Source organism: Mus pahari, chromosome 10, assembly GCF_900095145.1.
Source record: "Mus pahari chromosome 10, PAHARI_EIJ_v1.1, whole genome shotgun sequence".
NCBI lineage: Eukaryota > Metazoa > Chordata > Mammalia > Rodentia > Muridae > Mus > Mus pahari.
In genome coordinates this window covers 10,787,464-10,808,052 of record NC_034599.1, presented here as the reverse complement: position 1 = coordinate 10,808,052, position 20,589 = coordinate 10,787,464, and the positions used below count along the sequence as shown (strand labels likewise).

Below are 20,589 nucleotides of genomic sequence, written 5' to 3'. Positions count from 1 at the left end.
AGCTGGGTAGAGCTGTCCAGTCATCAGGTCAGCAAATGACAGAGGGGTGTCCGGCAACTGAACCAAAAGTGCTTCCTACACCTCTTCTTCCAGAGTGAACAAGCCTCTGCTGGGAACGGCGCATGAGTGTAATGCAGATGGGTCTCCTTATGGTAAGGTCTGAGGAGTTGGGTCCCCACATGGCAAGGACCTGTTGGATATTGGAGCAGAATCTCCTGGCCTTTCCCCAAGGAGTACTTGGTTCGCTTTTGCCTTGCATTTGCATTTTTGACTTTGTTATTGCAAGTTTTTACTTTCACTTTGTCTGTGACAGATGTTTCCCTAGAATCAGAAAGTTTGGACTGTGATTCATTCCTGTTTATCTCTGAGGGCCATGAGAGTGGAATACATCACTACTCCTGTGTTTGTTAATAATGATGCGGTTGGTCAACAAGAGGGCCTGGTCTGGGTACACCAGCTAACGTCCAGATGTTTTCTCCTTATGGTTTCTTAGTTCCAACAATTTGCCCTACCGAACAATAGTCACATGGTTATTAAAAGCTTAAGGTCTTTCTGGATTGTTGGTTCCAAGACTTAACAGGAATATTCAGAGGTATACCAAGCAAGGATGAGAAACTGACTCGGTTTACTAATTTGCCCTGGGCGTTAGAGGAATGAGATTTCCTAAGGGGACACGCTAGGTGTCAATAAATAAGAATTTCTCGGGTATGTAGTTTATTGCCTCTCTATACTGTAACCTCAATTGGTTATGTACCAATGCGCTGGGTTAGACATTAACCGCTTGCTGAATCTATACTTCATCTTTCTTGATACTGTTCATGGGTTAGCAGGAAACTGTGGCGACTGAGAAGGAAGTACAGTGTGCACTTGGTTGAACATAGGAAGTTCTTTAGAGACTACGAGAAAAACTAGATGTATAAATAAAGGTAGCCTGAGTTGTCTCGGTGTCAGTATAGTATGTGAACTGCACTTCCTGGTCCAAGTCTTCCGCCGATTCCACACATCCTCCTTCATGTCCTGAACCCGACCCAGGATTGACTGCCGGCGACAGTTGACAGGGATAATGGCCCGTTGCGCAAGACTGCGCGTGCGTGCGTGCGTGCACGTGGGCGGGGCTGCGCGTGCGCCGGGCTGGAGGTGGGCGGGGGCTTGGCACGGCGCGGCCTTCCCGGCGGCCCCTGCGGAGGCGGGCCCAAGCTGGTTCCCGCCGTCCGATCCCGCCATTGGCGGGCCGTTTGAATGACGGAAGTGACGAGAGCCGGGTCATGGCTGTCCCGCAGGTACCCAAACGGCTGCTGGGTAGCCGGCCGGGTGCGGGTGCCCGTGTGTCGTGAGGTCCGAGCACACTCGCTGTCAGGTGAGTGACGGAGGCCCGCCAGGGTTCTTCTGGCTGGCCGCGAGCAGGCTGGCGAACCTTCCGGCCCTTTAAACCGCCCCGAGGCCGCTCCTGCAGAGAGCTCGGCCTTTCTGAGGCATCCGCCACCCGGAGCTCTTCTGATACTCTTCTGTCTAACACTCAAGCTTTGAAAAAAATGGCAGTCTCAGCCGGGAGTGTTCGTTCACCCCGTAATCCCAGCACATGCAAGGCAGTGCTAAGGCAGGAGAAATGCCTCGAGTTCAAGACCAGCCTAGGCAATAAATAAATCCTGCCCCAAACTACAGCAGCGAATGGTTGTCGTCAGTCTTAGATTAGAATGTGCTCGGCGGTTGGGAAGTAATCAAACCACACATATAGTACAGCCATGTGTGGTGGCTATTACCCCCCGTACACAGAATAAAGTTAACAAGACCCAAGGGATTTGAAACTTGGCGTCTGCCTTTTGCTAATGAATGGCTCTTGCATCCACATCTACTATTTTTTTTTTTTTGATTGCTGTGTATCAGATACTGCCTAATCCTTAGAATGAAATCTATCAAGATAAGTCCTACTGTGTCCATCATTATTGGACACTTAAAACATAGAACTTGAAGAGTCCACGTGGGTAGAAATGACTAGTGAACAAACCAGGTAACAGGATTCTACTTAATAGGTGTATGAGGAATACTTTTCTCCTATGAAAAACAGCTTAAAATATTCCTCTCTTGGAGCCCCAACCATACTCAGGAGTTTTTTTCTTAAGAATTCAGTGGAGTGTATTGGAAAAGGTTTTCAATTCAAGCAATTACTACTGTTTGACATTTGTCCTTTTGGATGTAGTCATGACTGGGTCTGCCATGTAGTACTGTATATGGATTAAATCACTGTCTCGTTCAGTCCACCCTGAATTATTTATAAGATGCAAGACAGTTTTTTAGACAAAAGAGATGAGGTGATGAATAAGATCATACTTGTCCTGACCACAATTGTGATGGAGAATTCTCTGCAAAATGGTTGGTTTCTACTAGTTTACCCAAGCAGCTCATTGAAACAGTATTTTTTTGGTTTTGTTTTAGTTTTTTTGAGGCAGGGTTTCTCTGTGTAGTCCTGGCTTTCCTGGAACTTGCTCTGTAGACCAGGCCGGCCTCGAACTCAGAAATCCGCCTGCCTCTGCCTCCCGAGTGCTGGGATTAAAGGCGTGTGCCACCACGCCCAGCCCTGAAACAGTATTTTTAAATTGTTATATTTGAGTATTAAGGGTTTTTAAAACTATAGCTACTGTCACTCAGTTATTAAGACCCTATCTACAAAAGACAAATAATAATGAAAAACTACAGGAGAAGCTATCCCTATATGAATATAAATAGTCTATATTCTAGGTGAGATGCGTAAGTAAAGGTCATTCATAGAGGACAGCTCCTTAGCAGAGTCTGAGCTCAAGCCAGCAGTAAATATCCAGTAATAAATTTGCCTGCCTCATCACTGTAAAGAGACCAGAGAGATGTGCACTCATCTCAGATGAGATCGTGGCATGCTGTGCTCAGTGTATACTCATGGGAACAGGTTGATAGCAGAATTACTTGGAAAGAGTTTCAAATTACACCAGTTCTCACAGACCACATTCCTCTAGATAGGAGCATGTTAAAGAAAAATCTAAGTTCTAGAGAAGAGGAGTGGGATTGTAAGTACTGTGGAAGCGTGAGCATGTGCAAAGCCTCCATCCCAGAACTAGAGACGGAAGGAAAGTGTAGGGGGACATCAGGAACACCCAGCCTTAGCAATAGAAGAGTAGACCCAGGAATCTAAGTACTTAAGCCATTTTATCCTATAGGGATTTTTAAAAATGGTCATCCAAAAAAAAGTATCCTGTTAACTTTTATATCTCCTTGACACAAGTTAGAGTCACTAGTGAGAGAGCATTCAATTAAAAACATGCTCACATAACATCTGCCTGTAGTCACATCTGTAATACAATTTCTTGATTAATTATTGATGTGGAAGGGCCAGACCTATTGCACACTGTGCCTTCCTTGGGCAGGTCATGCTGGATGGGATAAGAAAGTAGTTCGAGTGAGTCAGCGACCAGCGCATTACCATGCAGACAGATCCTCTGCATCAGCTCCTTGCTTCCATGTTTCTGCCGTTTGATTTCCTGCCCTGACTTCCCTTACTGATGGACAATGATATGGACATACAAGCTGAAATAAACCCTTTATTCCCAAGTTGCTTTTGGTCATGGTGTTTTATTGAAACAATAGAACCCTAATACAACATGTTTGTAATTGTTGAGGGATCTTGTATATGAAGCCCATGGAATTGATAATATTCCATGAGATTTAATGGTGTTGAGATCAAATTATGTACAGCAACACAGGGACCCCTACAGTTACCTTTTTATTTTTATAAAGTACAGGTTATCAATGTTAAATGTCACTTGTGAAAACATTTGTTGATGCCAATACATCTTTTAAGTGCTTAATAAAGTATGGAAATGCCAAGACAGGGAAAAAGTTAAGGTCTGAACTATTGTCAGTCAGGTATAGATGGGGGCGAACCTGTGAGGAATTCTCCCCACTCTTCATTTTCCTCATCCAATTGACAACCAGTGAACTAAAGAGCAGATTCAGAACTGTAACTAAGTTGGACTTTGTTTACCTATATACAGTAAATATATATTACCCTTTAATATTGAAAATATTAACATGAAGTTTTAAAATTTTAATTGTTACCGTATTTCAGTAATATATTTTATAGGAACTCATCTGTTTATTTCTCCTCAATTCAGATCCTTTATATTTAACATACTCAGAAATGAAAAGAAAGGGAATGAATACAAAACTGAGATTGAGTCCTAGTGAAGAAGCCTTCATTCTGAAGGAAGATTATGAAAGAAGACGAAAACTACGATTGCTACAGGTATCATTTACTTGGAGTTTAAATTTTTTGTCTTCCTTAAAACATTCATATATTTTAGATTAGATTGTTATAAACAAAGTTGCATTTACAAGCTTTTTCTATCCTTGAAATAGTCCTGGTTCTTGCTTATTTATATTTGAAAAATAAGCTGGTAAGTAGATTTGAGAAGAATCGAAAGATATTGCTTAACTCAAGCATTGGAAAATAGTTATTTAAATATCTATATTTTAGAATTTTTTTTTATTCTTTGATAATTGCATATGTGGGTAGATTAGATCATTATCCACCCCTCTCTTCTCCATTTTCTCTCCAACTTTCTCTCATATTTTCCCTATTTCAATTTTTTTTTTTTTTTTAAATAACCCAGAGTTCATTTAATTCTACCTGCATTTGCATTGTGCCATCCATTGGAGCATGGGCAGTTTACTGTGGGACCACATTGCTGAAGAGAACTGTCCCCCAGCAGCTGTCAGCTGCTGAACCCTTCCTCCACTCAGGAATGCTGACTTACTTGATCTTGTATCAGCAAGATCCATGCCTGCAACACTTAGGTCATGTCCAGAAGACATTATTTGCAGAAATCCTCCTCAATTTCTGGCTGTTAAAATCTGTCCCATTTCTCAGTGGTACATAGTTGATGAACATTTGGAAAGGAAGCTCAAAAAGAATTTGGAAAAGACTATTGGAAAAATGAAACAGACTTACTAACATGAGTAAGACAAATTTATTAGGAGAGTTTAGATTTCCCTTTCTAGCAGTCTAAAGCTTGTGTGAGTCATGAAATAGATTCCTACCTAGAGTCAGAGGCGATGTGCTCCAGAGAGGGAGCTCCCATCTAACCTTAACTGTGAAACTTGTGCAGTCACCTTATTCTTAGCATCTTATGAGTTATAAGAGGGAGGGAAGATGAAACAAGATTTTTTTTTTTTAAGATTTATTTATATGGGTACACTGTAGCTGTCTTCAGACACAGTAGAAGGCATCAGATCCCATTACAGATGGTTGTGAGCCACCATGTGGTTGCTGGGGATTGGACTCAGGACCTCTAGAAGAGCAGTCAGATGGCTCTTAACCACTGAGCCATCTCTCCAGCTCCACAAGATTTGATTAAGTAATTTTAGAAATAACCTTTGAGGGCTGCTGAGATGGCTCAATAGGTAAAAGTATTTTACTGTCAAGCTTGGCAATCCAGGTCCTCAAGCAGGGACCCTCATGCAGATTGTCTTCTGGCTCCTGTGCTATACCACACACACACACACACACACACACACACACACACACACACACACACATGAATGCAATAAAAATTTTCTAAATAGTCTTTCCCTTTTTTTCTCTTTGTCAGTATAACTTTTTTTGCTAACCATAGTCTGTGTCTAATGAGTATTTAGGAAAATAATAGACCTGAAGAGAATTTATTTGCATTCTTAGTTAGATTTTTTTAAATGTTTAAACCCCCTTCATGTATTTTGTATGAAATACTCATCTTTCAGGTTCGAGAACAAGAAAGGGGCATTGCCTTCCAGATAAGAGAAGGCATAAAACAGAGGCGAAGTCAGCAGGTTTCTCACTTGGCTGAGGAGCTAAGGGCAAAATGGGAAGAAGCACAAAGTCAGAAAATACAGAACTTGGAAAAACTGTATTTGGCAAGTTTAAGACATATGGGAGACGGACATCGACAGGCTAAAGAAAATGTAAGTGGTGAGAACTCATCTGATCACTGATGGAGACAGTGTGGTTATGTTAAATTGATTTATTGAATGCTTGCATGAGAAGCATGTTTTAATGTGTAGAACTGGGAGAGGCAAGCTGACCTTTATTTTTTAAATCAGTTTAATCTACCATGAGAATAATGGTGTATCCATTGTCTTGTAAGTCAGGCCAAGTACACCTTTCTTCTTCTGATTAATAATAATAATTTAGCATTATTTCTTCCAATTCTTGCCTATATAAGATGATGGTAACCTATGCAATCAGAAATTGTTCATCTCAAGCAGTTTGGACCCATTCAGGGAGCTAAATTCAGATTCCAAATTCAATTCATTTCTGACACCTCTAAATATATATGACCAAATATGCACTTGTTTTTGTTGATAATTTTCCTAAAAGCAATGCAGAGTTCAGTGTTTTCAGATAATTCCTTGAGTTTATTTGATTTGCTTACTGTGATTTATGGCTAGAAAATAGTCATTTGGCCAGGCATGGTATAGATGCCTGTAATCTAAAACTCAAGAAAAGAGACAGGAGGACTTCCTTAAGATTAAAGCCAACTTTGTAAACACAATGAATTTCAGGTCAGTCAAAGCTACACAACACAACAAAATCAAAGTAAAAGGGAGTGAGGGAAGAAGGAAAGAAATGTTAGCTTGTGTGTTTGTACCAACAGTCCTGAGTTCTAAGGTTTCTCTTTTACTTTTTTGCCTTTTTGTGTCACTGTTGGCCTTGTGTTTAATCATTTTCCCAAAACTAACTCATTTGAATGGCACCCATGATTTTTGAAGCCCAGAGAACCAACTGTATTACATACATTTAGCGTTTTAGTTTAAATAAAATATTTTATTGGTTAATTTAACTCTGTGCAAATTAGCTTGATATTTTATGTTTTTATAGGAAGTTAGATGTTTAGTACTATGGCATGGTGGTGGTGGTCCCATTGCCATGCTTTGGGAGATATTTGTGTACTATGGGAAGAGATGATGGAATTGCAAGGTAAGATGTTGATGTCATGTAGACACATTTCCATTCTTTTTGTATAACATGAATTTTTAAGTAATATATACTTTTAGGAACCTGACTTGGATGCTCTTTCTCGGCGGGCAGCAGAAAGAAAAAGAAAAGCAGAAGTGAGGCATAAAGAAGCCCTAAAAGTGCAGAAAAATCAAAAAGAAATGTTAATGAAACAGAAAACCAGGTAACATAATAACTTTTACCATTTTTCTCAGCTGAAATCATTGTGGCAAGAAATAGAGGGTGTGTGGGAGGCTGCAAAGGACGGATCAGATGAAAGATTGTGCATCCACGGCACTCTGACCTGTGCTCACTAATGTGGCAGGGTGTGGCCTTACTAGCTGAGTTTCTGAAGAAATGTATGGACATTTCAGACTTAACATCAGCCACAAACTGTCTCTGATGTAAAAACAAAGTGAAAGTTTTGTGTGATTGAGAGCATTACAGAGGTCTTAGGACAGGGTGTGGTAGCACACACCTTTAATTCCAGTGCTTGGGAGGCAGAAGCACAGAGATCTTTGTGAGTTCAAGACCAGCCTGGTCTATACATATTGAATTCTAGGACAGACGGGGTTATGTAGTGAGACTATCTCAAAACACAGGCACATACACACGCATGCACCTATAGTTGTGGACTGGAAAGCTTCAGTCATTAGTAACTTTTGCATAATGTTAGTGGTCTGAATTTGACTTTGGCCTATCTTGAACATTTCTAGTTCTGCTCTTATTGTAAAAAATATTTGATTGACCCTCTCAGTTGACCTCTTGTAGCTGGTAAACATATTCAAACATGTATGCTTTGTCAAGCAGCACACTGAGTGTGGACTCACCTAGAAGATGAATCTCTGGCCTTATGGTTTTGACTGATATCAAGTAAATGCATTTCTGGTCCTCTTGATGAAAACAGGTATTACCCGAGACTAATTGGTGGCATCTCTTGTCTTTTAAGGCACATAAAAGCTCGAAAGGAAGCAGTGCTTGTGGAAAAACAGAGATCTGCTAAAATGGCCAGGCTGCCACCGCCTATTCCATCCCCCTTTGAGGTAAATTGCCTAGAGCTTTATTTAAACGAGTTTTAATTAAATAATAATACATGAGTATATATGGAGTATTTTAAAATCCTAGATACTGTTTTAACTATTAATACTTTAATGTATGTCTTTAAGAACTGTACAGAATAACAGTACTGTCATTTTGCTCAGTGTTACGGAACACTTGTTCCCATATGTGATGAGTTTTTCCCCCGAAACACATATCTCAAAACAATTTGTGTTTGCAAAGCATAGTGGTTTGGTTTCTCTCCTGCTACTGGCCATTCTGCTTTTTACTTTGTTTTTTTGTTATTGTTGGTTTTTTTTTGGTTTTTTTTTTTTGGTTTTTCAAGACAGGGTTTCTCTGTATAGCCCTGGCTGTCCTAGAACTCACTTTGTAGACCAGGCTGGCCTCGAACTCAGAAATCTGTCTGCCTCTGCCTCCCGAGTGCTGGGATTAAAGGCGTGCGCCACCACGCTCGGCACTTTTTACTTTTTATAGCCTTTATTTGCTGAAAAGTTGCGTTAGTCCTGTGGACAATCTGTGTGAGTACTAGAATGGACGTGCTCGCTCATACCTGTATTCTCAGAATTCGTGACGCTGAGACAGGAGGATGGTTAGTGAGCATAGTAAGGCTTTGTTTCAAAAGAAAAAAAAAGAGGAAAAAAGAAAAGATTCACTTTTTTTACATTAGCTTTTCGTGGTCATTGGAGTGGCTATAGAGATGATTGTCAAAATTAGTTTTACATAGAAGCATTTTTTTTTTAAAAAGTATGAAAAAGTAATACTGGTGTGAGAATCTCTGTCATGTATTTGTGTGCATATGATCAGCATGAGTGTCAGACTCTGTCAGCCTCCCTGCTCTCACTGAGCCATCTGCCATGACCCAGTGAGGCCCCGGTGGAAGTGTCCTATTTCAGCTACTCCCCCAGAACAGTACAAGGAATTAAAGGGGCAGGCAGTATTTTAACCCATAATGCTTTTTTGTTGCTTTTATTATATTTTCTAGTATTTATAAGCCAGACTTTAGCTTCTTGAAGAAGAATGCTTTTCAGAGTGCTGGGTGGATAGAATTATCAGTTCCAGAATAGCAAATTTGTTGTTTTGGTTTGGTTTTGGTTTTTCCTTTTTGGCAGTGGTGGTAGGGTCTCTTTCATTTTGTGACTATCATTCGGGAGATAATGGATTTTATTATGCTATACACAGCTATTGTAATTATTCTTTTTTATCTTTCTTGGAAGTTCATATCCTCTTCATTGAAAGTAAGGCTTTTCAAAGTGGCTCTGTATCCATGTTTCTCAAGTGCTTCTTGGTTCTGTAGCCCAGAAAATTAACTCTGGCTCCCTGTGAACATATTCGGCCCCACTTCTAGATCTTCAACACACCTTGCTGTGTGTGTGTGCACGCATGTGTGTTGTTTATAGATACATAGCTCTTATAAACTAAGAAGATCTGGGTGATTATATTCTTTTTTTCTTTTGTTTTTTGAGACAGGGTTTCTTTGTGTAGACCTGGGTGTCCTGGACCAGGCTGGCCTCAAATTCAGAGATTCACCTGCCTCTGCCTCCTGAATCCTGGGATTAAAGGTGTGTGACACTACTGCTCAGCTAGGGTGATTGTATTTTTGTTTGGTTAAAACAAACAAACAAAACTGTGTTTTACAGTGGGTTCTTTATTCACACTTATCCAGGTGTTTGGGAAAGAACAGTATCTTAGAATATGTTTTGAACTGGTTGTGAGTTTGTGATATAAAAGGAAAAAAATAGGACTTTGGTTTGAAGGGCTAAGTTAACAGAGTGTTTGAGTCCCTTGAGGTTAATGTGTACCATTTAAGGATCTTGTGTCATATATAGAATGGAGGTGTGTCTGTGTAACCATTTCTCCAAACATAAAACTCAAATACTGAGAATTCTGAGGAAAGAAATACAAACTGTTTAGGTTTCTCAAACATCTTAGCTAGGCATAGAACCCACTTTCCTGTAGATGAAGGCAGAAAGATCAGGAGTATAAGGCCAGTTTTGCTTGTATGGCAACTTGGAAGCTAGAGAAGGCTATGTGAAACCCAGTCTTAAAAAACCAAGCAAGCAATCATGAGACAAGGTTTCTAATTACATAATCTAAAGAAAAAATACCATTTTGGATACACTAAAATTTTACCCAAGAACAACGTTCCTAGGTTCTGAGTGGGCACTACTCATATCTATGGGTTTGGTGTGTCTTATTTACTCACCATAGCAGCCATGCAAAGTAAAGGTTACAGCTGTTTCTCAAGTTAGGAAACATGAAGATCAAGTATTAACTAACCTCAGTAGAGAACCAGAGTTTAATATCAAGATCTAACTCTACAAGCTCATCACTTTTCTCTTGTGGCTCTTAGTTTCCATGAATCCCCTTCTTTAGACTTCATTATGGTAAACTAGTCAGACACTAAGGCTGCAAATGTAAGCAGCCATAGTGTTGAAAACCTCAGTGCCATGCACACCATAGTGTTTTATGTGGTAAAGTGCACATTTAAAAACAGGTTTGGGGCTGGATAGTGGTGGTGCACGCCTTTAATCCCAGAACTTGGGAGGCAGAGGCAGGTGGATTTCTGAGTTTGAGGTCAGCCTGGTCTACAAAGTGAGTTCCAGGACAGCCAGGGCTATGCAGAGAAACCCTGTCAAGAAAAACAAAACAAACAAACAAACAAACAAAACAGGTTTGTGGTTTTTTTTTTTTAAGATTTATTTATTATTATATCTAAATACATTGTAGCGGTCTTCAGATGCACCAGAAGAGGGCGTCAGATCTCATTACAGATGGTTGTGAGCCACCATGTGGTTGCTGGGATTTGAACTCAGGTCCTTCGGAAGAGCAGTTGGCATTCCTAACCACTGAGCCATCTCTCCAGCCCTGATTTTATTTTATTTTATTTTTTTTTTTTTTAATGTTGTTGAGAGTTTCTCCATGTAGTCCTGGCTGTCCTACTCACTCTGTAGACCAGGCTGGCCTCAAACTCAATGATCTTCCTGCCTCTGCCTCCCTACTGCTGGGAATAAAGGTAACCTCTACTGGATTGATGTAATTAGTTCCTGGTTTTTATTTTTTTGTTGTTTGTTTGTTTGTTTGCTTGAGGCAGGATTTCTCTTATAGCTTTAGCTGTCCTGGAACTCACTCTGTAGACCAGGCTACCCTCAAACTCATAGAGATCTGCCTGCTTCTGTCTCCAAGGTGTCCAGCACATGACCTTTCCTTTTTGCACTGCCTTTGGAGATAGTAATAGATGCAGGGAAAAAGAAAAAGGAAAAAAAAAACAGCTTGTTTTATGTAGTTATGGTACTTGTCATAGTTAAATATTTTGTCTCCCCCTTTGATGGGTGAAGCAGACTCAGATACTGCTGAGCTCTGCTTTTAGCTTGTACCCTGATGGTTTAAGTCCAGTGGTAGCTTACAACACAGCAGGACTCAGACTGGAAGCTAGATGTTAACTCACCAATTTAAAATCATTTACAAGTCATTCTAACAATACTGACAGTGCATGGACTGACTTGACTAAACTCTAAAGTCTAGTTCACTGGAAGTTGTGTTTTAACTAATAATGATTGGTGATAATTTAAATCTCAGGAGGGGTCCTGTTCGTTTCCCCACTCATCCATGTTATAGCTGTCTAATCATTCCTTGGTTATACTTCTCCCCTTGCGCTTGTCAGTGTTACCACTTTGTGGTTTGTCAGGTGCTTTCTCAGACACATTGTGATTCCCACAATAATTGTTACCATGACCATATGACATAGAAATAGCTGTTTGCTTTCTTTTCATAAAAAAGCTGAGGGACAAAGCCAGATGCAGAAAAGTCTCAAATTTGTTGGCATTTCTCTGTGAAGGAACTTTTATCAGGTTACATACAGAATGTCAGTTCATTAAGCACTCATTTTTAGAAGTGATACTTTGAGTTTCTTGAAAGCAGAAGTTGTTACTTTATTTTATTTTCTGTTTTATTACAATGCCTAGGTTGGATATGGTGAGCTCTCAGAAATCCCTTGTTTAATATAATTGACTTAACTATATATAAATACATAATGAATTGTAATGGCAAAATAACAGAAACAGGAAAGTAGCTTATTTCATTTTTTTTTTTTTGAGACTTGTAGAATTAGTGTGCTTAAATATTAGCTAGTGTTTCCAGACCAGAACTTAATTCATGATGAATTATGATTCATAATTTAAGTTCTGGTTTCCAGACCAGAACTTAATTCATGATGAACAGTGGTGGAATTTTTGTGACTAGTTTTGCTCTAACTTGATTTGGTGTGTCTTTGTTTTGTTTTGTTTGTTTGTTTTCGAGACAGGGTTTCTCTTTGTAGCCCTGGCTGCCCTGGAACTCACTTTGTAGACCAGGCTGGCCTCGAACTCAGAAATCCGCCTGCCTCTGCCTCTGCCTCCCGAGTGCTGGGATTAAAGGTGTGCGCCACCACCACCCGGCAATTTGGTGTGTCTTATAAGCACATTTGTGTTCAGGACATTTGAAAGTGCTCTCAGTTCTAAAGATGAAGTCAGTGAAGGAGCACCTGCCTTGCATGTGCAAGACCCTGGATACAAGTCCCCAGTAAAGAGTGTAGGTGGTGCTATAGCAAAACTAAATGTCTCTTTACACAACTGAGAAGTTAGAGTGAACTTCTGAACTGAAATAAAAACACTGACTATATTACAGATATCGCAAAGGTATTTGAAGAATTAGAAGGTCTAGTATTTTTATTAAAACATGAAGTAATTTAAATTTGAAAAGATTTTTCATTATTAAGCATATTTTAACACCAGTCTTATTTTAGTGCATTTCTGTTTCTAATAATACAGTGCAATAGGCAAAGTAATTCACAAGACTGATGGGCTGCATTTGGTGGTGGTCTTCTCACTGGCAGTCACAAATTGATGGAGAACATCAAAGCCACAAACAAGGAGATCTATGCAAACTGGCTTTTGTAGCAGATTCACTTTATAACCAGTTAGCCTTGGGATCCATTAATCACTTCAAAGGATGAATCTCCTCATTAGAAGAACTTCCCTCACCACCCCTGAGGTTTCTATCTTGTTCCCTCCTAGCATCTTCTAGAGGAGATTAAAATATAACAGACTTTACAACAAACTATAGCATTGATTAGTGCACAGTTTTGTGGCAGTGCACACTGTAATCCCAGCACTCAGGAGGTTGAAACAGGAGACTTGCTAGTCTCAGGCTACGAGGCAAAATACTGTTTCAAAAAAGAAAAAACAATTTTACTTTTTGTATTGGATCCTCTTTTAAATGAAATTGTAAGTCTAACTATGTGTTATTTCCTATTTTCCAGAACATTGACATGAACAGAATTCCTTCATTGAAAACTAACAGTTCCACCTACCATCATATTTCCACCTTTGTGAGTACACAGATGGGTACAAAGCAGGTGATTGACTTATTACTATTTGTTCGTGACCTCACCTGGGCATTTCTGTGTTCACTCAGTTGAGTTTTATCTTGATTCTATGTCTGGTGTGGCCAGGTCTCAAAATTTGAACAATCGTACTAACTAGAGAACACAAAGCCTTCTAAATGTGCTTTGAATTTTATATATGGTGATCCTATATAATGGAAGAAATCCATGACTATTTGTGACTGTCTTTTAAAATGATAAATATATTTTTATCATACATTGTACAAAATATGCTCCATTATAACATAAAGTGGGGTTTAAAACTTGTAGTCATAAAATAGTAGACTCTGTAGAAATGGAACTTTATATAGAAGGTAAACTAGGAGAAACATCAATGTTCCCACTACCAGAAAACAAAATGAGTAATATATGAATTATAGTCTGTCTTTATGTATAAATGTACAAAGATTTAAAAATAGTTGGTTTTTTTGATTGTTTGTTTTTTGTTGTTTTTTTTTTTAATGTTTATGGATGTCTGTATAGCATATCACATGCCTGGTGCCTACAGAATCCAGAACAAGGGATATCTGATGCCCTAGAACAGGAATTACAGACAATTGTGAGCTGCCATAGACGTACTGGGAATTAAACCTGGGTCCTAGAGAAGTGTAGCCATTGCTCTTAACTGGTGAACCATCTCTCCAGTCCCTAAAAACATGACTTTTAACATGCTTAACTAAATAGAAACATAATTATCTTGGACATTTATATCTACATTTGATTGTATATTAAGAATAGATTTCTAGAGGAAATATTGCTTTCAAACTACATAGCATTTGATAAAGTTAATTAAACTGCCTTTTATAAAGTACCAACATCAGAATGGCTTTCTTCCCATTCGTGTGTGTATTTCCTGTAGATTGGGTGTAGTTGTCTTCAGCTACACCAGAAAGAAGAAGGTATCAGATTCTGTTACAGATGGTTGTGAGCCACCATGTGGTTACTGGGAATTGAACTCAGGACCTCTGGAAGAACAGTCAGTTCTCTTAACTGTTGAACCATCTCCCCAACTCCTCTTCAGTGTTTGTTTGTTTGTTTGTTTGTTTGTTTGTTTGTTTGAAACTGTGTCTCAGTTTGTAGCCCTGGCTGGCCTGGTACTCACAGAAATGTACCTATCTGCCTTCTGTGTGCTAAGATTAAAGATGTGCACCACCAGAACTAGTCTCCTCTCCATAATGCATGCTTCATTGTTTCTACATTAAACATAATTATCATTCGTGTTGTGTATTTTTTGAAGTTTTTTCCTCCCCCTTAAGATTTTAATTTATCAAAATTGGCATTCTGCTTCAAATTCATACTCAAGAAGTTCCATAGGAACTTTTTTCATGAAATTTCATGGCCTGAATAGAGTGAAATATTGTTTTAATAGCTTATTTTGTTTAATGTTCTGTGCTTGTTATAATTTTTATTTAATCTATTTTTGTTCTGCCTGGCATTTAGATTTGCAAAGGTATTCTCTGTCTCAAAAGAAGCTTATTTAATAGGCTTAGTTAATTAGTGTAATTCTTCTTGTTCACTGTCAGTCTCTTCGCCTGCTTGTCTGTGTATTTGGGGACTTTTCATCTTCTTTCTGTGAGACACTCTTTCACTTTAGTCCATATTGGCTTCAAACTTAGTATCTGAGTACAAAGATTGTAAGAGTGAGCTATCAAAGTTAATGTTTTCATTAATATTGTTTCAATTTATTGATAGAATTTGATCATATAAAGAACAAAGATTTTCATTCAAAATGCTGCCTTTAGTGATGAAGACATGGCTTAGCAGTTAAGTATTGACTGCTCTTATAGAGTACCTACACCCACAGTAAACTTCTTATAACCAGCCTTAACTACAGCTCTAATAAATCACATACCCTTTTCTGGACTTCCAGGGCACATGCACATACACATAATTAAAATAAAATAAATGTTAAGTAAAGCGTATGTAAAAAAGTAAATTTGAAAGTAAATATTCAGATAAGAGTGGCAAGGTGTGGTAAATGGCATACTCTCTGTTTATGCATGAATTCTAGGAAGCTAGGGTTATGTATTAGTTATCATTCTGGCCTTTTTAGTTAAATCAGTATTGCCATTTAGAGGAGTTTCTTAAAAATCATGGAGTAAGGCTGGGAAGTGGTGGTGCACACCTTTAATCTCAGCTGCAGGTGAATCTCTGAGTTCAAGGCCAGCCTGGTCTACAGAGAGAATTCCTGGGCAACCATGGTTTCACAGAGAACTTTGTCTTGGAAAACATAAATAAATAAATGAATAAATAAATAAATAAATAAATAAATAAATGGAGTAATATCTTTGAATAGACAAAAGACCTGATGCGTTTTTTAATGTATTTATAAGACTTTGTACTGATAATTTGGTCAATTTATGGCCGGATATTTTGATAATTGTAGACATTAAAAACTTTACTCTCAGGTGTGGTATGTGCCTTTAGTCCCAGCACTTGGGAGGCAGAAGCTGATAGAGCTACACAGCTACACAGAGACACTCTGTCTTGAATCCCTCCCAACCCGTCCCTCCACATCGCATTCCCCTTCCCCACCAAAAAAAAAAACCCTGTTTTACTATTTAATTTTATATAAGTAGGAAAAATTTTCTACTAATGACATTACTTTTTAAAGCTATTTCTTTGTTTCACACTTCCTAAAAAAGATCTAAAATTGTGTTGATTGACTGCTAGCCAGATGCTCATTTGGCTGCTGAAGAAGAAGCTAGACGAGTGGAAAGACTACAGCAACAGGCGGCACAGGAGAGAGTGGAACAGTTTGAAAGGGCACATGTGCGGGGATCCCAAGCCATGAAAAAGATCCACTTGGCCCAAGTAAGAGTTGCTGTCCCTGTGACCTGTGTGACCTGTGACTGCTGCTGCTAGGCTGGTTGGCATTGTAGAACTGCTGGGGTGTAAGTCTCAGAGTTCAGAGTGTGAATGTAGTAGCTCATTGTCTCTTTCTGTTGCTGTGATAAAATGCCCTGAAAAAAGTAACTTAAGAAAGGGTTTCTTTTCCCTCACAGTTTAGGTACAGTTCATCATGGAGGGCAAGTGAAGGAAGCAGGAACAGGTCATATTACACCAGTAAGGAACAGAGCGTGAATGCCTGCAACTGCTCAGCTTCCTTTCATAGACCGTCTAGCACCCAACCAGGGAATGATGCCACCCACAATGGGCAGGTTTCCTCAACCTCAGCACAAGCAAGATAATTCCCCACAGGCATACTCAAAGACCCATCTTTCATGTGATTCGAAATGTCATGTTGAAAACATTAACTGTCACATAGTATGTTGGTATAATTTCATTAAAATATCCCAATATCCTTTACCATCCTCTTTTTTTTTTCTTTTTTTTTTTAATTGTTATATTTTTAGTTACATGAGTACACTGTAGCTTCAGACACCCCAGAAGAGGGCATCAGATCCCATTACAGATGGTTGTGAGCCACCATGTGGTTGCTGGGAATTGAACTCAGGACCTCTGGAAGAGCAGTCAGTGCCATCTCTCCAGCCCTGCCATCCTCTTTTTAAGCTCAGGTTAGATAAAGCTGCTTTCATAATGTATCTTTGCTTTACATGTTTAATGAGAAGATTAACACTTTTTTGCTATAGGAGTTTTTATTGCATTATGTTGCGTAAGTCTGTGCAGTTGATCCATTAAGCATTTTCTGAGCAAAAGCACTTACTGGCCTCTGAGAGTGTTGACTCTAAGGTAGGCTCATGTCCTTGCGTATTCTCATAGCACAGCATGCAGATGGTTCATCGTGTTGCCTGTTTCTCTTTACATCCTATGTTGGACTGTGTTGGTGTGTTTTAAACCCCCACACCTTAGGAGAGTTTTTAAGTGCGCCGTTGAACATTTAGTGCTTATCCTAAAGAAGTTTACTTAGATGGTAGAGTTTAGATTGTGACCTCCTCCTTCAAAGTTTTAGCTTTCATAAGATGGAAGAGAATTATGACTCTGTGTCTGAATTTTTAATCATTGTTATGTAACACATAAACCTATAATAGTTAACAACAAACTGTGAGGAACGAATCTGAGTCCATCCTTCTATAAAAGCAGCAGTGTTGAGTGGCTACAGAAATGAACTTCCACAGCTTGCCTGGATTTACCTCTGTGTTGTTGATCTATCTTAGCTCACCCTCTGAGCTAAGTTTCATAATTTGTTTCCTGAGGACTGCATAAAGCTCATAGGAACATGCATGGAGTTTTATAAATTTACTGTAATTAGGAAAAATACTAATGAAGTGACATATGCTTTCAGTAAGCCAGAGTAATGCACTTACTCACATAGCAAGTAGCACATATGCTATCATTAAAAACCAATTGTACAGGCCACTCCCCTTTCTCTAGACTAGTATTTCTCATAAAAAAGTCATCCATATCAGGTAGCCAGTCTGGTCTACATAATGAGTTTTTTTTGTTTGTTTGTTTTTGTTTTTGTTTTTCGAGATAGGGTTTCTCTCTGTAGTCCTTGCTGTCCTGGAACTCACTTTGTAGACCAGGCTGGCCTCGAACTCAGAAATCCACCTGCCTCTGCCTCCCAAGTGCTGGGATTAAAGGCGTGCGCTACATAATGAGTTTTAAGACAGCCAGGGCTACACAGAGAAACCCTGTCTTCAAAAACAAAAACAAAAGGAACAAATGAGTGATCCAAAAATATGGCATCTTCCTATTAATTCCATTGCCTTATCTGGGCCTTTGGCCTAAGACCTTTTGGTCTGGGAATGTATTTCCTGCTGGGCCTGTTGTAATTGGCATTTAGATTCTGTCCTATTCCAGTTTTATATTTTTTGTCTCTAATCCCTTTGCCCTCTGCCCTAACCATAAAATGATATGCTGTTGTCTGGTTACCTTCATAGCCTCTGTTTTTTTTTTTTTTCTATACTTCATTTTCTTTATGATTAATGCTTATCCACAAACTGAAGAAGTTTCTCAGATCTCTCTTCTTTCCCCATACCATCAAAATTAAATCAAATAACTTTATTAAGACAGTCTGATTAAACTTTCATGTTAGTTGTCCTCTACACAAATCCCCTTTACTCATGGGAATCAGTGTAGAGTGACTGAAAGTATTGTCAAGTAAAACACAATCACTTAGGAGCTAAAAGAAACAGGAGGAGCTGAACTACAGCACCTTGTAGGGGCCCTGGCACTGAAACAGAAAGTGATACCATGGCTTTCCTTTCCCTGAAGAATGGGTAATGGCAGACACCTTTCAGATTGATGGTCTCAGCAGTGTCACCTGTGCTACTTGTTTTTTCCCATTACTAGTCTAAGGTAAACATACTATTTACAGTATATTACTCACCAGATATTTATTGGATATATAAATTAGTGTAGTATGTCTTAGGTCAGAACAAATGGGAGAGGGGGTAGTTTTAGGCCGGATTCTAAATGTTTTCCCCTCACCAGTTAATAGAACTATCTGAAGTTTGACTCTGCTGTCATTAATCTGTTTATTCTGTTGAAGAACCAGGAGCGATTGATGGAAGAACTCAAACAGCTGCAGAAAGAGGACCTGGCCCGTAGGAGGCAGACCGTGGCACAGATGCCGCCACAGCTGCTGGAACTGCCATACCGACGGAGTGAGATGAAGGAAGACTGGCAGCGCGAGCTGGAGTTTGCCTTTGAAGATATGTACAATGCAGATAGGGGTAAGGGGCTTTCACCAGTGCTTTTAAATGTTTTTGTGGGGAATAATATTTGTAGTGATAAGCAGTGTTTATGTTTAAATGAGTTATTGTATAAAAGGGGCCCTCGTGCTTTAAACTTAGAAATTTTTATAGTTAAATTTTTGTGGGTTTTGCTTTTGGTTTTTGGTTTTTTGTTTTGTTTGTTTTGATTTTAAGTATTTTTTTGGTCATATTAAAAGGAAACATGTCACAGTATTTCTTTATTCAGAGGTGAAAGGAAACCTGATTTTGCATCTTATGCCAGAACCTTTGCCTACGTTGTCTGATCAGCTCCAAGATGAAGAACTGGACCTTTCAATGGAACAAGAAAATCAAGGTGAAACTGAGAACCGTCAAATGCCAGACACTGAAATACTATGTTCTAGTGGAACAGGGACCTAAGCCTTTAAGCTGAACGTTAAAACTTACAGAAAAGCATTTTAGTCACTAGCTAATGCTTAGGAAATCTGTTCAATTTAAGTGCAAAAAAGGATACTAATGGGAGCAATGCCACTCTGCATGTCTGTTTCTGCCATTGGAGATCAGGTCCAGACTTGTTGGAGGAAGCCAATCACATGTCACACTATCTAGTGACCTTTAGGTTACATGAGATAGATGCCTAGGTCTAAAGTTATTTGAAAGCTTAGCAATCTTTAGAGTTGACCAGATCATTAGAAATTCTGTTGTGTTCCATTACTGCTGGGTACTTCATGTATCATGATGAGGAATACAAACTTTGATCTTCTACCCTTCACCCCCTCCCTTCAGCGTTGTACTTTCTTACTTGACTGTCCCACAAGTACTTACCACCCATATCCAGCACTAAACTTAGTCTTTCCTACTGAAACCCTTACTTCCTAACTTAGGTGATTGATGGGTCCAGCAAGATGGCTCGGTGGGTAAAGGCACTTGTCTCCTAGCCTAACCACCTACTTTGATTCCTGGGACCCCATTGTGGAAGGAGGGAACCTACTCTTGCAAGTTGTCCTCTGACCTCCACATTCCCTTCCCCCATGAATGAATGAATGTAATTGAGTGATGGTAATTGGTTACCTAAAGCAGACCACACACTTTGCTCTTTCACTTCTGTATCTCCTTAGAGATCACCCACACCATTGAACTGAGCTCATTTTCCTCTTTTCTACCTATATTAGGAAATATATGTCATGCTGCTAAGGTTTATATCTCATCACAGGCACCCTACATGGTGTAACTAGCTCTTTATAGCACTAACTCAGGACCTTCTCCTTGTCTGCTCAGCCCACAAGTCTCTCCTCACCTATAAGACACTGACTCTGTGCTTAGCAGAGAGTGGATTGGTTTAGTGTTTACCCACCCTATTTTTAATTGTTTGAATGGAACTTTTTATTCATATTTCTGGTTATCCAAAATTGAAGCTTAGCATTACATAAAGAAACCTTCTGGGCTGGTGAGATGGCTCAGTGGGTAAGAGT

At 39.2% G+C, this 20,589-nt stretch overlaps 1 protein-coding gene across 6 annotated transcripts in view; it reads left to right on the top strand.

Moving 5' to 3' along the window:
* Positions 1-1,281: 1,281 nt before the first annotated feature.
* The window catches only part of Cep295 (centrosomal protein 295), a 44,452-nt gene continuing 25,144 nt past the window's right edge, over positions 1,282-20,589 (top strand). For 5 of the 6 annotated variants that reach the window (XM_029542778.1, XM_029542776.1, XM_029542777.1 and 2 more), the window contains exons 1-9: positions 1,282-1,357; positions 4,143-4,273; positions 5,767-5,967; positions 7,060-7,184; positions 7,950-8,043; positions 13,356-13,451; positions 16,152-16,292; positions 18,934-19,117; positions 19,365-19,472. In XM_029542778.1, the coding sequence (XP_029398638.1) occupies positions 4,169-4,273; positions 5,767-5,967; positions 7,060-7,184; positions 7,950-8,043; positions 13,356-13,451; positions 16,152-16,292; positions 18,934-19,117; positions 19,365-19,472 (1,054 nt within the window). In that variant the 5' untranslated portion in view covers positions 1,282-1,357; positions 4,143-4,168. The remainder of the gene's footprint in view (positions 1,358-4,142; positions 4,274-5,766; positions 5,968-7,059; positions 7,185-7,949; positions 8,044-13,355; positions 13,452-16,151; positions 16,293-18,933; positions 19,118-19,364; positions 19,473-20,589) is intronic. The other variant, XM_029542774.1, reaches the window with a different exon arrangement.